Source organism: Lepidochelys olivacea (genome assembly GCF_965140295.1).
Source record: "Lepidochelys olivacea isolate rLepOli2 genome assembly, chromosome: 7".
Lineage (NCBI taxonomy): Eukaryota > Metazoa > Chordata > Testudines > Cheloniidae > Lepidochelys > Lepidochelys olivacea.
The window spans coordinates 54,137,490-54,152,185 of record NC_140417.1 but is presented as its reverse complement, the minus strand read 5'-3'; the positions used below and the strand labels follow the sequence as shown (position 1 = coordinate 54,152,185).

Genomic DNA, 14,696 nt, shown 5'->3' with positions numbered 1-14,696 from the left:
ATCACTATCCCATGCCTGAGATCTTTTTAATGGTTAAACTGCCAGCAGGTAAATCCCCCAGTCCTTAGATACCCTATGAGCGGGATACTGAATGGCTTATCTTTGCTTTTCCTCTCAGTGTAAGTGAATATGGATCACAATTCTCATGAACAGGTATCAGCAGTGTTTTCTAGGGAACTCACATGATTAGCCAATGGATCAACACATACAGGTTTGAGCTGGGTCAGGTATTGGGATGGGAAATCTTCAGAAATGGTCTAGGTGCTTTGCAAAAGTGATGTTGGCAAGTTAGTGGTGGTGTCCTCTCTTAATCAGAACTAAAGCAACTGCCAGAGCAATTTTTCAGAGGAGACAGAAAACCAAGGTCCTAAACCACTTCCAAGTTCTGATGGCACTTTTTGTAACAATGTGCATATCAACCCCAGGGACCTGACTGAATGTCATCTCAGGCAATTATTCTGAACTACAGTTAGTCCTGCGCAGTTTCAGTTGCGCAGGGTATTCTTCACTTTCTATCCTAAACAATTAATTGAGCAGGTTAAAGAGCTGCTAACTTGAACCACACAGGTGCCTGCCTTTCAGTGGTGGGTTAAGCATTCCCCAGCGACTGAATACACACCCGAGGGGAGCAACAACCTCGTTTACGAACAGCTCTGATATTCTCTAAACAGAGGTGCTTCCCCTATAAAAACAGAACTTAACAGAATGAACCAACTCCCCACAACAGCATGTCAACAAACCTTCAGTGCCTCCATTCCTGCCTGAATCACTGGGGCAAAGACAGTTTCTGTTTCTCTTGTGTCCGCAAACATTTCTGGGATCTGGTCCAGCAAACTGCCAGGAAAGAGGGAAAAGGAGATCATCAAAAGGGATTCAAAGCTCACCTTCTAAATCTGCAGCTGGTGACCTTTGGGCCTGAGGTGCATTGTAAATAGTGATTACTAATCCTTCTCTAACCTGCATGCTATTGAGTTTCTTTAAAAAATTGATCTTTAGTCATCTCTCCATCCACTTCCTCTGGCTGCATTTGTCTCCTCAGTGCACATTCTATGGCCCCAACTGATGCTTCTTCTAATAACTTCTTCTTCTCCTTCAAAGTTATGATCTGAGCTTCCTCTTCTTTGTCCCTCAGGAACATCACAGGCAAGACAGTGAGCAAACTAGTTTCTAGCTTAAAGGGTCTATGGTCTTCTGTTCATTCCCCTTCAGTTGCTTCACTGTGCTGCTTTCTAAATTTCTGAGTAATAAGAGTAAGTCCCTGTCCCACTCAGTCCAGCCAAACAGCGCCCATCAAGTACTCAAAGCTTATTAGTTTTATGTAAGCCACTCACTCATCTTTCCCCACAGAATCAATTTAGTCAGCACAGTCACTTCAACTCTCAGCTACAAAGCAGTAACCTCAGATAAACTGACTTTGTGAACTCCGTTATGATCGCCTGCTCTCAGTGACACAGTCTAACAGATTTTTCTCTAAAGAAGCCTCTCTTAAGGTCCCATTTTGCAGCCTCCTGCCAGTTCAGTCACAGTTCTAGTGGAGCAAGCTCAGACAACCCCGAAAATGAAGTGAAGTACAGCTGTATTCCAAGGTGTGCATCAGTTGCCAGTATATCATGTGCTGATTATTGTCTTTCAGCATTTTCTAACAAACTGGCGCATATAAAACTTTGTAGAGGCTATTAGAGTTGCAGCATCCTGGCAACGTAAGGATACCCCCAATCACAGTGCACCTCCCTGTTCTTGCCAGCTCCATTGTGGGCATACTTAATATTAAGTCATACCTAAACACTATTAAATGTATGATTCAGAAATACTGTAGCCAAGAATTGTACAACTGGGCATTATCAGAGTTGGATCCTATTTCAACACAGCATGGGTCCATTTGACAAGCCATTTACTGCACATTTCTACCCCAGTTCCTTGTTACCTGACAATAACTGTCCTGGACTCGTTCACGTTCACCAGGAAGCCATCAAGCAGCGGCACAAACATATCAGCTACGTCCGACACAACCATCATTTGTGGCTGTGCCAATGAGCTCTTCACATTATAGAAGTGCAACACTTTGTTGTAAGTGACAAAGCCCACCCGAATGGCTGACTCTTCCATGTTGCCTTCCCTGTAAAATAAAGGACACTTACTGCATCACAGGGGTCATTGAAAACACAACTGCTGCAATATTCTGAATCAAATAGAACAAACCAGGACCAGAGAATGGATAACTGTACCATCGTTCCTAGTGGACAGGTATCCACAACCGGTACTAAGTGGCTCCTTTGTTGGGCACAGACTGAATGGCCTTGAAGGCAACCACCCTCAATGCCATCCCTTCAGGACAGGGCTGAGTCACACTGCTGGGCCAGGATACGGAGGCTTGCAATGCCACTTGCCAGGCTCATGCATGCTGTCAACCTTCACTTTTCACCAGCAGTAAAAGCATTCTAAAGGGAGCGTCCCCTCTGAAAAGGCATAGAGGGGTGGCGGCTTTGCTGAGGTTACTGGCTGCAACAGTACAGAACAAAGGAGCTAGTTACCTGGGCAGGTAATCCAGGAGTGACTTCAACTCTTCACAGATCAGCCTCACCAAGCCACTCTTTACAGCATTGTAAGACACATCAATCATGAAAATGAAAGCAGGTGGGTTGGGAAACTTGTTATTCTGTGGGAAGAGGGAAAGAAAAACATTACACCATGCTTAAGAGGAGATCATACAAAGGCTCTGCTACTCAGACAAATTGTCATCTTTAAAACCACAGTGACCTCTATTTAGTAATCAGTCAAGAGCAGAAACTAAGATACTGGCATTTAATTTGCTTCTCCACTCCCACCCAATTAATTTAAAGTATGTCTGAATTCTAGCATCTGACACATCACAATCATGCATGGAAGAGCTCTAATGTCAAGCCCTGGAAGGAATGTAGCGTCACTGAGCAACTGAGCAGAAAGACCAGGATTGGTATAAAGGAAGCTCCTATTTACATGGACCAGGCCTGATGGAGCGGGCAGCAGGCAGGCAGGATTTCCCAGAACTCTCATGCTCTAGAAGGCTTTGGAAGCTAGTCTCTTGCACTGGGAACGAAGACCTTCCTCCCACAGAGCTGGGAGTCCTTATTTCTCAGAGCACTGATTCTGCTTTGAAGAGGCACTTCCTTTCTTTGCAGTCTACAATCAGAATGGAAAGTGAAGCACAGGACAAAAGGACCACTGAAGCAACAGGGTAGTGAATGCCTCACTACTGGCATAAATGGAATTTTAAGCTATTAGAAGAGAATGGAGACACAGATTCCTTCCAGGGAGGAAGGGAAGGGAAGGGAAGAAGGAGAAAGAGAGAAAGGACTTTAAGAGGGTGGCAGAACTGGTGGCAAGAATCAGAGAGGAATATGGAGAACAGAGATGCAAGGAGGATGGGATAGAATTAAGCTGGGAAAGAGTGTGGGGAAGGCCTTCTACCCCACGATCCCAGTCAGCTGTTTTGTCTGAAATGTGGAGATGTGTTTGAAGGCTGTGTTGCCAGCTCTCAGTAAAATCAAAAATATGGTCATGGTCACTAAAAAGCTGCAACATTTAGAAAACTATTTTCCTATCCTTTTCAGCAAACAGATGAGTATTTTTAAAATAGAACTCATACAAAAAAAAAGTATCTGAAAAATTAGGATACTGTTTAAACTGACAAATGCGTAGAATCTGAAGCAGGTGAGTTTTCCAGACTATTCCAGTGTTTCAAATATGTGATCAGATTTACTGGACTTGTCTCTTTGAAACCCTTTTTACAAAGTGCAATTACTGCCAGTAACTGCTGTAGGGGCTTGCTCTATCGCATTAGTTCCCATCTCTACCTGCTCAATTCCCGATGACTATCAGGCAACAGAAACTTGTCTTCTCTAGCAGATGGCAAGCAACATGCAGCTGCCACTGTGGAGAGATTGCTTGTACTTTCCTAGATATGGTTTTAGTTACTGGTAACAATTACTGATATTATGGGATGTGCGATCTGACTTGCTTTCCACTGTAAAGTAAGTATGTAAAATCTAACCTGCTTCAGATGTATAAGGAAATGCCATCAATGGACTTTACCAGCTAGAAAGTCAATCCAGCTGATTCAGCCTCCGCTTAGTTTCTCAAAGGAAATGGGATTTATTTAACATCATAGCACTGCACTAACTGTACATTATTGTACCTTACAGTAGCTGACTGTTGCCAAAAACTCATAGGAGCCCAAAGATAATTCAGGTCGATCATAGAAATCCACTCTCTTGCCGGTATGATCCAAATGCTGGAAGTAGTGAGGAGGCACTAGGGACAAAGACATCAAATTTTACAGACACACAATTTGTCTACAACAGTTAATACTTTGATTGTCAAGAGACAGAAAAAATGGTGACAGCTGCAGTCGGTGTTCAACTACACCAAAGGATAGCTGGTCAAGTGCTTTGCACTAGTGTGCACATGACCATGACTGGGGAATCTTTACTGGCAGTCCAGGAGCAGCATTAACAGACTCAAGAGCTATGCTCAGTCAGAAATGTCACTACAAAACAGCACCTTGTAACAGAATCTGGGTTACTTCAGAGGATTTCCCCCAAATAAAAGATTGAGTTAAAGGTAAAAGGGGTGCTGACATCAAGTGATTGAAAGAGGACTTTGAGATAAGTTAGAGGTTTAGTGCTCACTGAAGCAGTTAAGGCTCACCAACAGGCTGAGTTCATTTACCATGTGCATCTCCATAAGAGGGGAGACAGCCCCACCTTGCTGCACATACAGCCTCAGAGTGCAAAGTCTGCTACAGCAATGCTGCTAGCATGAGAAGGGCAGCTGTTATGATGGGCCGGCACCATTATGGGCAAAGCACTGCTTGTGAAGCAGTCTGCCTAGCCTTTGCTACTCACAGTGTGCCACAAAGGCTGCAACATACATGCAGGGCTAATTGAGCTGCAAATTAAAAAGTTCAGATGCACATCTGTGCCCAAATGCACTTTGGAAGCAGTTGAGCAGGTACCTAATGTGTGTTTGAGGTGGCATATGAGAAGAAAGGAGGTCTCTCCTAACAGACATTAGCTGCAGAATTGTGGAAAGCTCTCTTTTCTTAAGATTCACATGTAAGACACTCCCCTGCACTATTCCTACGGTGACCAGGACAGTGTGTGCAGCATGCAGGACAGAGGTACCTAGCCAAATGGCTGCAGATAATGGAATTTCTTTTTTCTATTTTTATTTAAAAACTATATTGAGTATTTTGAGAATTTTAATGTAGGACAGTTCACTACTATCAGAAATAAAATTACAAAGACTGCCTAAGCAACCTTACTCTGCCCCTTTGAGCATAAGCATGACCACTATTTCTCAAATAATAAGACATGCAATTTGTTTTACAGCCTTAAATACATGTGTCGCATCTTGTAGTTCTATGCACTACTCTGTGCATGCTAGAGTTCATCTAAGTCATTTATATGAGAAGTACACAGTAAATTATACACAATATACTCCAGGTTAAATGGTATCAATTTAGAGTAACAGTGAAGATTAAATAGCTTATATAGGCCATTGCCATTTACAGCTGTTAATTGCCTCGCCACTGAATGGCACTTAAGTAGGCTGCAGTGTTGGTTGAAAAGAAGCTACAGTACATGCTGTTGACTAAATTGTTGAGAGAAGAACATTAATCTATTTAAGCGTAAGTCATAAGAATGTAAGAACGGCCATACTTGGTCAGACCAAAGGTCCATGTAGCCTGTCTTCCAATAGCGGCCAATGCCAGGTGCCCCGGAACGAACAGAACAGGTAATCATCAAGTGATCCATCCTGTCGCCCATTCCCCGCTTCTGGCAAACAGAGGCTAGGGACACCATCCCTGTCAATCCTGGCTAAGAGCCATTGATGGACCTATCCTCCTTGAATTTATCCAATTCTTTTTTGAAACCTGTTATAGTCTTGGCCTTTACAACGTCATCTGGCAAAGAGTTCCACAGGTTGTCAAAAGCATTCTGGACAATGGAAACAGAGTAAGTAAACAAACTAACAAACATAAGATACTATGTGTGTGTTCAATGATGAGAAATGTATATTCTAGTTTGAGAAATAGTAGGCGATCAGTATTGTAAAGCAAACACACAAAGGGTATGGTTCAATTCACTTGTGCAATCTTAACTTTAGCATTTCAGACTTGAGTACTTAACTGTGTGCCTCAATGTACTTTTTATGGAATATTTTGAAGAGTAAAGAATTGCAGCGCAGAAGCCAACAAACTGTGCTCTACGGTTTTCTATGCCATGAAGACACCTCTAATGAAATTATTTCTTTGCACCTCCTTGAAACGTCTTTCAGATTCTAGAAAGGCGGCTTACCCTCAGTGACACAGCTGCAGAAGCAACACTGGAATCTCCTTCCACCCTCAATGAACTGCATAAAAGGACACATGTAGGCCTTGCACCGATTGCACCGGATAGGACCAGGTTCTCCATGGTCTACCAAATAGGGAGGAACCTGAGGATAAAAAAAAGACAGGTCACACAGTGGTGGGAGGGGAAGTGTATATAGCCATCAGAGCTTGAAATGTCCTCCTGGTAGACTATGCAGGCCGTAGCATTTTAACAGTTGTGGAGTCCAAGAGTTCGGAATACATTTCATAAATGCCTTATTGTCTCAAGCTCCTAGTGCAGGAGCTCTTCAGTGGGTTGCAGTTGTTAACAGTCAGAAGAATGCAGCGAATAGCAGAAGTGGAGAAAGTTTAAGTGCAGGAAACATTTTCTTAGATGCTTTTGTGCAATTGTGGGAATTAATTTTGTATACCCAGATTAGCTGACTTGTAAGTGTTTGGACTTTGGTCAGTGCTATTCAAAGATAACTTCTTTCCTCACCCCCAAGCTCATGTGCTGATATCTAACAGCCTGCCCTCTGCACTTTACCCCAATGCCCACAGCAGTAACATGACAAGCCTCTTTCTACACCAGCCCAGTAACAGTAAGATCAATTACATGAGACTCTCTCAAATGCCTTATTCCCATTTTCTCATAGAAAGTAACTCTAGGGAAACCCACTGCCAGAGACAGAAAGGCTTACAATTGCTAGAATTAATTCCACTCCCAAAGGTGTAAATATCAGCCACTTCACTTTATGAAGCACATTTAACCCCTTGAATTCTTTGCGAGAGACTGGGGGAAAATTCTGATTGTGCATCAAGCAACCAAAATTTGAATTTAGCTGCTCAAGGACAAGAAAATATGGATGCCTTAATTTTCAGGCTGTAGTCTCATTATCTCAACTAAATTAAACTAAACTATTGTTGCTGCTGTGATTGTCTAACATATTTCGCTGCATTCTGCTTTGGACTACTGGGCCAAATGCACTTATTTTTCGTGAGACTATTACATACTCAGCTTTGTCCCACCTTTAATATAAAATTAAAATACCACTGCCACCACCAATCTGAGAGTCCGCACACAGATCATTTCAAGTAAACAGTTAAATCAGTATATGTCAGGGATGACGTCCATCTGGTTTGAAACCTAGGTCCCGTCATGCTGAATAGCACTAGTTAAGGCCTCCCCTACTGCTGCATGCTCACTGTGGCTATGCCCACAAATCTTTTGTTCCTGGTTTCTCTTCAAGCCAGTAGAGAATTTCTTGACGGGGCTGGAAACATCTACATTTGGGCCATTCACTCATATCTGCATCAAATCCTGGAGCGTGCCTCGCTGCAGATGGGTGCATGGGCTTACTTTGATTAAGCGCAACGTATCCCAAAAGGCATGTAGTCTAGTGGTTAAAAGTCTATGGCTTGGTCTATACTTTAAATTTAGATTGACGCAGGTACATTGCTCAGCAGTGTAAAAAATGCAAACTCCTGAGCATAGGCACCAACTCCATGGGAGTTTCAGGGCTGGAGCACCCATGGAAAAATAGTAGGTGCTCAGCACCCACCAGCCATAGCTGTTTGGCAGCACTGCGAGGGGTTTGAGGGAGGGCGGAAAGCAGAGAGCGGGAGGCTGTGGGGAAGGGGGTGGAGTGAGAGCAGGGCCTTGGGGCACAGCAGGGGTTCAGCACTCCCAGGCAACAATAAAAGTCAGCACCTATGCCCCTGAGTACCAGGGCTATGCTGACCTAATCCCCACTGTAGACATGGCTAGGTTGACAGAAGAATGGTGAACCCCTGTTCAGGGAAGTGGGATACCTAGTAACAGAAAAACGCCATTCATCCCTGTAGGATGCATCTACACTATGGCACTATAACAGCATAGCACAGCACTGGAGCTGTACAGCTGCAGCACCCGTAGTGTAGACAAGCCTTCTTAAACATGTATGTGCATCATCATTGTTTATGGATTTAGTAGTATTTAAGTGTAATACTAAAAACAGCCACTGATGTATGGCTCTCTCCTTTTCCTCCTCATTCATTACCTGTGTAAAGTGGTCTAGAGACCGTGCCAGTTTGTACATTGTAATAACAGGCAAATTGTATCACACTACTGTGTGAACTCAAAACACTGAAGCCATGCGATAAGTGGTTGCTGTTGCCTCATGAATCTGACATCCATATGCTCAACAGCAACTTCAAGCACAGATGTGATTTTTCTGTGGCTGAGGCTTTAAACAGACAGACATTTTTTACCCATTACAATGTGCCACCTTATTCCAAAGGATATGTTTTCTGACATAAGGGCCAGGATTGTCCTTCACTGCTTTGAGTTCCTGCATAGTGCTTTTCAGCTTTTCAAAACCTCAAACAGTAAGATTCCATCCTAGAAAAGTTAGGGACTCCAGTCACAGTGTATTTGTGAGCAATTCTATTTCATAATGCACCCATAAATCTGCATATCTCTATGAATGTTCTTAATTCAAGCTGTAGTCTGATAATTTTTAATCACTGCTTTCGATGCTCATATGCAAAGAAAACATTCTTGAATTACACACATTGATACGCATCCTATCTTTTTTAAAGCCAAGCCAGAGTAGACAGTGTAGCAACTTTCAGAGATTAGCAAATTTAGCCACAGTGGGACAGTCTGATTTCATTAAGAGAACACTTGCAAGCTACAGGCTGCATTCATAGTTCAAAGTGCATCTCACAACTAGAAGTATCCACTGCTTGACTTTCTGGCCTTTAAATTATGCAACTATAGCTGAAAGTCAGACCTCCTCTCTCCAATCACGGATCACAGCCTTAACCGACAGCATACCCTCTTGGACTGGTGGTTGAACTCTGCCCTTTCCCGTCCCCCTTCATCCCCTTAAACAGCTCAGTTCTACTGCTTTACTCAGCCCATTCTCCTCCCCATATCTACATAGTTCTCTAGGCTATACTTCCATTCAGCCCCTCCAACCACCCTCCCTTCTGAAAGTTCAACACTGCTTGTGTCCCGATATCACTCAGCCCACCCACTGCTTCCTCTGGTGGCCTTGTCCAGCAGCCAAGAAATCCAGCGTTTTCTTTGGGCACACAACACTTTGTCCTGTCTTAGGCTTCTGGGCAATTGGGTTCTTCTCAGACTGTGTACTACCAGAAAAAAAGCACACCCCACAGAGCTAAGGAGTGCTCTGAGTGCTGTAAAACACACAAAACATACACTATTGCACACCACACACGACTCATTCCTCGAGGATGCAGAGTGCAATAGTTATTTCCTGGCTGCACAGAGGTGGGAGATCACTGTGCAGCTCCTCCCTGGGACATGGGCTCGGCAATGAGGCTGCACCCAACCCTGTAACAGCGCAAGGACCGGGCCTGCCCCAGAAACACTGCAGGGCCCTGCCTCTCCATGCCAGCTGCACCAGATATGGGACAGGCAGGCTCACCAAGGCAGGATCCAAGTGCAGAGGGGCTTAGTGAGGGGCGGGGGGAAACCAGGTGTGGGTTGAGAGGGTTGTGTGTGGGGCAATCTGAGTGTGGGCAGCTCAGTGGGGTATCCGGGGGGGAAGAAAGTTTGGATGCACAGGGGCTTGTTGGGGGGTTTTGGTTGCAATGGTAATGGGACTCTGTAGGGGGGGTCCAGGTGAAGGTGGTTGGGGCTCAGCGGGGGTGGGGGAGGGGGAACTGGGGGTGGGGCGGATAGAGCTTGGCAGGAGGGTCTGGGTGTGGGGAGCTCAGCGGGGGTGGGAGGGATAGAGCTCAGCACGGGGGATCTGGATGTGGGGAGCTCAGTGGGGGGATCGGGTCTCAGTGGGGTGCGGATCCAGGTGCAGCTGGTTGGGGCTCGGTAGGGTGAGGATCCAGGTGGAGGTGGCTCCTTGGGGTAGTGCAGGGGGAGTGGGGCTTGTCATGGGGGGTTCTGGGTGTGGGAGGGGTGAGGCTCAGGGTATGAGGGGGTCGGGATGCATGGGGGTTGGGAGGATGAGAGAGCAGCTCCCTGTACAGTGATCCCTTCCCCCTGCAGTTGAGGAGCAATGTGTGGAGGAAGCATGCACAGGGAGCACAGTTTGCAGAGCTTTCTACAGCCAGGGGAGAAATCTGGGGGTGGGGCTGACAGCCCTGGATGCTGTGGAGGGGAAGAGGAAGTCGTACCCTCCCCAGCCCAGCCAGGACTAGCAGCTGTGCCCAGCGCAGGGTAGGAGGCACCAGGCAGGACTGGGAGAGACCCCGGCCCCTGCACCACAGTGATTTATCTCTCTGCCAGCTGCCCTGGGCACCCGAAACATGCTGGTAGGGAGGGTCATATGACCGGTCTTGTGGCTTCCCTTTCCTTCCCCATCACAAAGTCATTTTTCTGCAGGGAAGCAAAGAAATCCGCCGGGGACATAAATTCTGTGCATGCACAGTGATGCAGAATTTGCCCAGCAGTAAATATTATTGCAGTGGTCAAATTCTTCAGTTCTTTCATAGAACATAGCATAGCCCACTCATGCCTAACAATTACTTGACACTGTACATTTGTTGAGAACTGATGCTTGCTTAGTCTTCACCCTCTAAACTCTCCTTTCACAAAAATGTAGATTATCTGGCTCCCATAGACAGACATATACTGAAGAAACATGCTGCCAGGAGTTCAGAGTCTCTTAACTGCAGATCCAGGATGTTGCTCTCACCTCATCTGTGGGTAGCGTAGCCAGTGGTTTTATGACAGCAGCTAGGGGAACCTGGGATTGTTTGGCCATGTCTGAGGTGCAAGGAATATTGTAAGATGTGCATCTTATGTAGCGGGGGCTTGTGTTACCTGGAGGGGAGAACAGAGATACAGATCTTTAACAAAGGTTATAGTTCTATATTAATTTAAGTATCATGGGCAACATGTGAAGTCATAATGCAGGCTTTCCAGCTCTAAGGTTTGTAGAAATTCCATTTTTAATGCAAACAGCCTCTATGTCCGGCAGTACAGAAAAAGTGACAACTGCAGAATTGGATTCTATAGCTTACAAGGGAATTTATACACTTTTGAAAATGTGGGAGTGATAGTCAGACATAACGCAGACAGATATAGGGAAATCTTTCCCCTCCTCACCCAACCCCCAGATCAAGCAATGCCTCTCTTTCATGACATTAAACACCATAATTAAGGCTAAGATTTTGTCATGGTTATTTTTAGTAAAAGTCATGGACAGGTCACAGGCAAAAAACAAAAATTAATGGAAGTAGTGACCTATCTGTGACTTTTGCTGCTGTAGCTCCATGGTTCCCCCTCTGCCCATGGCAGCTGCAGGGTGACCATATTTCCCAAAGAGAAAATGGGACACCCCAGCCGCTCGCCCAAGGTGTCCCCCTCCCGTCGCTGGAACCCTGAGGAGGGCCCCCTCAGGAGTCTGTCACCTGTCACTGGAACTATGCAGGGGGCCCTGTCGCTTGTTGCTGCTGTCGCCGGAACCCACTGGGCCTCACTGGCTGTCAACTCCAGAGTCCTGCAGCCCCTGAGGCTGAAGCAGGGAATGTCATGGAGGTCTCTGGAAGTCACAGATTCCGTGACTTCCATGACCTCTGTGACATAAACGTAGCCTTAACCATAATGTATTTCTATTCCTAGACCTCTGTGTTCCCAATGCACCTCACTCCTGATGTGTAACACCCCTACTACTCCAGTATGGGTGCACCTCTCAGTTGTACCCATGAAACATAATTCGAGTGCTCCCACATGTCCGTTCCAACATGGCTTGTGCGTGCCCCAAGTACAGTTGCCAGAATTTTTTCCCTTTGTAATTCCCATTGGGTCAGCTTCAGCGCTCTCTGGTGCCATGTGCTTATAGTGCTGGTATAAAAGGTCCTGCCGACCACATGCCCCTTCAGTTCCTTCTTACCGCCTATGATGGTTGCTAGAACTTTCCATATTGCTCAGGTAATTTCTCCCAGTGTTTTTTTTCTTCTTTTCTAGTGCATATAGTTATTGTAGTTTACTTAATGAGTTCTGGACACCTCCACACTTGGCTGGAGAGACTTGTCCGCGCACCGGTACCAGGGTATGCCTCAGCCACCAGGCCTCAAGCCCTGCGCTTCCTGCAGCAAGTCTATATCCTTAAGTGACCCGTAGTGGAGCTGTCTCAAGTGCTTAGGGGAAGATCAGAAAGACTGCTGCCAGATCTGCAGGGACATTAGACCCTGCACCAAGAAAGACCAAGAGGCAAGGCTGAGGGTCCTCCTCATGGACACAGCCTTAAGACCAGCATTGGAGTCGCACTCAGACTTGGCACCAAGCACCTCAGTTTTGGTGCGGAGAGCTCTTCTCACTAGTTGAGAGTCCTGGCACCAATTCTCCTTCCTGGCACCTCAGAGCAGCACTGTAAGCACCCAGAGAAGAATTGTTCCCCAGTGCTGAAAGGAAGGTCAGGGGATCTCGACAGAGTGAGACCTGTGTCAAGCTGTTCTTCCTCTCCAGCACCGCAGCACCCACCTCCGCCAGCCTCAGTACCCCCACAAGCTCCACTAATTCCAGCGCGGAAAGTGTCATCCTCCAGCAGACACTGTACTGGTCCATTTGTGGTACCGTCAACCCTAGAGGCATTTGCGGCTGCTAGAGACCTGCTCACTCTCCCAGTCCCAGAGTCCCTGGAGATTCAGGACTGCACCGCTGGTACCGATGAGCGGCAGAGAGCCATCCTCCAGCTTTCATGTGGCACCACTAGGGGAACCTTGGCTCAGACTTCTCCGTGACACCGTTTGCCAGCACTGAGAGGGTCAGCACTCCCTTGGTCTCCCCACCACAGCCTGTCTTCCCCATCAGAGTCTAAATTGGGGCCCTACTCTCCCCACTGTCAGGATCACCCGCACTACTCCCTGCACTATTCCTATTCTGCTGTGACCTCAGGTGCTAGGGTGCCCCCAAACACTTGGCCTCCAGGACCATGGGGACTGGCACTCATGCAATGATCTTTTTTGGAACCCATGGGGGGTCCCCCCAGGCCAGGGCACCATTTTGAGGTGTTCGTATTCTGTGACCTCGGAAAGTAGGGCACCTCCAGTACCACACTGAGACCCCAGACTCCGGTTCTGAGCTCAGGGCCAAACCTGAAGAGGAGGTCCCACAGGTCTCGGAAAGGCAGAGTCCCTTCAACAAGCCTTAGCCTCTTCCTTCTCTTCCCCAGAAGAGGCAGTGGTGGCTATCGTGTTTCCCTACCTCAAGATGACCAAAAGGCTCACCAGGACTTCTTAAAGCAGGTGGCCTCAAACTTGGCCTTAGGTCTACTAATGAACTATCTGAAATCCACCTTTATACCTGTACAAAGGATAGAGTTCATATGGGTAGTTCTCAACTCCATACGGGAAAGGCCTTACTTCTGCAGGATCGTGTTCCTGTCAGACACATCCGGTCACCACAGTCCAGATGTGCTTGAGCCTCCTAGGCCACATGGCATCATGCACATATGTGGTGCAACACGTGAGGCTATGTCTCAGACCTTTCCAGGCCTGGCTGGCCACTGTATATTCACCTTTGTGATATCATCTGGACATGGTACTCACTGTCCCCCACTAGGGCCTTGATTTGTTGACTTGGTGGTGGAACCAATGCACTGTCTGTGCAGGAGTATCTTTCAAGGCCCCAACCGTTGGTGTCCCTGGTCTCCGATGCCTCAGCGCTGGGTTGGAGAGCCCACCTAGGGTGCCTCAGGACTCAAGGCCTATGGTCCCAAGAAGAGCTCTCTCTTTCCATCAATATCAGGGAAACTCGGGGTAGTCTGCCTAGCCCACCAAATGTTCCTGCCCCACATTACAGATAAGGCTGTTTCGGTTCTCATGGACAATACAACTGCCATGTACTACATCAACTGTCAGGGTGGAGCACGTTCTTCCCCGCTACATCAGAAGGCAATCTGACTGTGGAAGTTCTGCATCACACTCCATTTATCTAGGAGAGGGTTACTCATCTTGATGGCAACTAGAAAGGCCACTTTCATGGAGAGGTGTAGTAGAGAACACATAGCCAAAGGTTTGAATAGGGCAGTTGTGAGGAATCAAAGCACTAAAGTGAGGTCCCACAGGGGCGTTGGGGTTCTGGATCTGGGTAGAGGTTGCGCACTCCCTGGAGAAATCTTTTGGTAATTGGGTAAGCAAAGACTGAAACACCGTCTACTTTGTCATGGAATATTGTAATGGCAGCCAGATGTGCTCATACTGAACTCATTAAAAGGCAAGATTTCTTAAGGTAAAGCATGTAGTGCAGGACCAATGGTATGGTTGAGGTGATGGCCTCAATTTGTTTGTTTAGGCACCTCATGTGGAATCTCTTTCATTTGTGAGGTACATAACTCGTGTAGTGGGCCACCTGTCATTTAGCAAGATGTTTTCA

General features: G+C 46.4%; 1 protein-coding gene across 2 annotated transcripts in view; it reads right to left on the bottom strand.

Moving 5' to 3' along the window:
• The window catches only part of SEC24C (SEC24 homolog C, COPII coat complex component), a 66,118-nt gene that overhangs the window by 18,822 nt on the left and 32,600 nt on the right, over positions 1 to 14,696 (bottom strand). For both annotated transcript variants that reach the window (XM_084634480.1, XM_084634481.1), the window contains 6 exons: positions 11,014 to 11,141; positions 6,339 to 6,477; positions 4,175 to 4,290; positions 2,532 to 2,656; positions 1,925 to 2,116; positions 741 to 834 (listed from right to left, as the gene is read on the bottom strand). In XM_084634480.1, the coding sequence (XP_084490606.1) occupies positions 741 to 834; positions 1,925 to 2,116; positions 2,532 to 2,656; positions 4,175 to 4,290; positions 6,339 to 6,477; positions 11,014 to 11,141 (794 nt within the window). The remainder of the gene's footprint in view (positions 1 to 740; positions 835 to 1,924; positions 2,117 to 2,531; positions 2,657 to 4,174; positions 4,291 to 6,338; positions 6,478 to 11,013; positions 11,142 to 14,696) is intronic.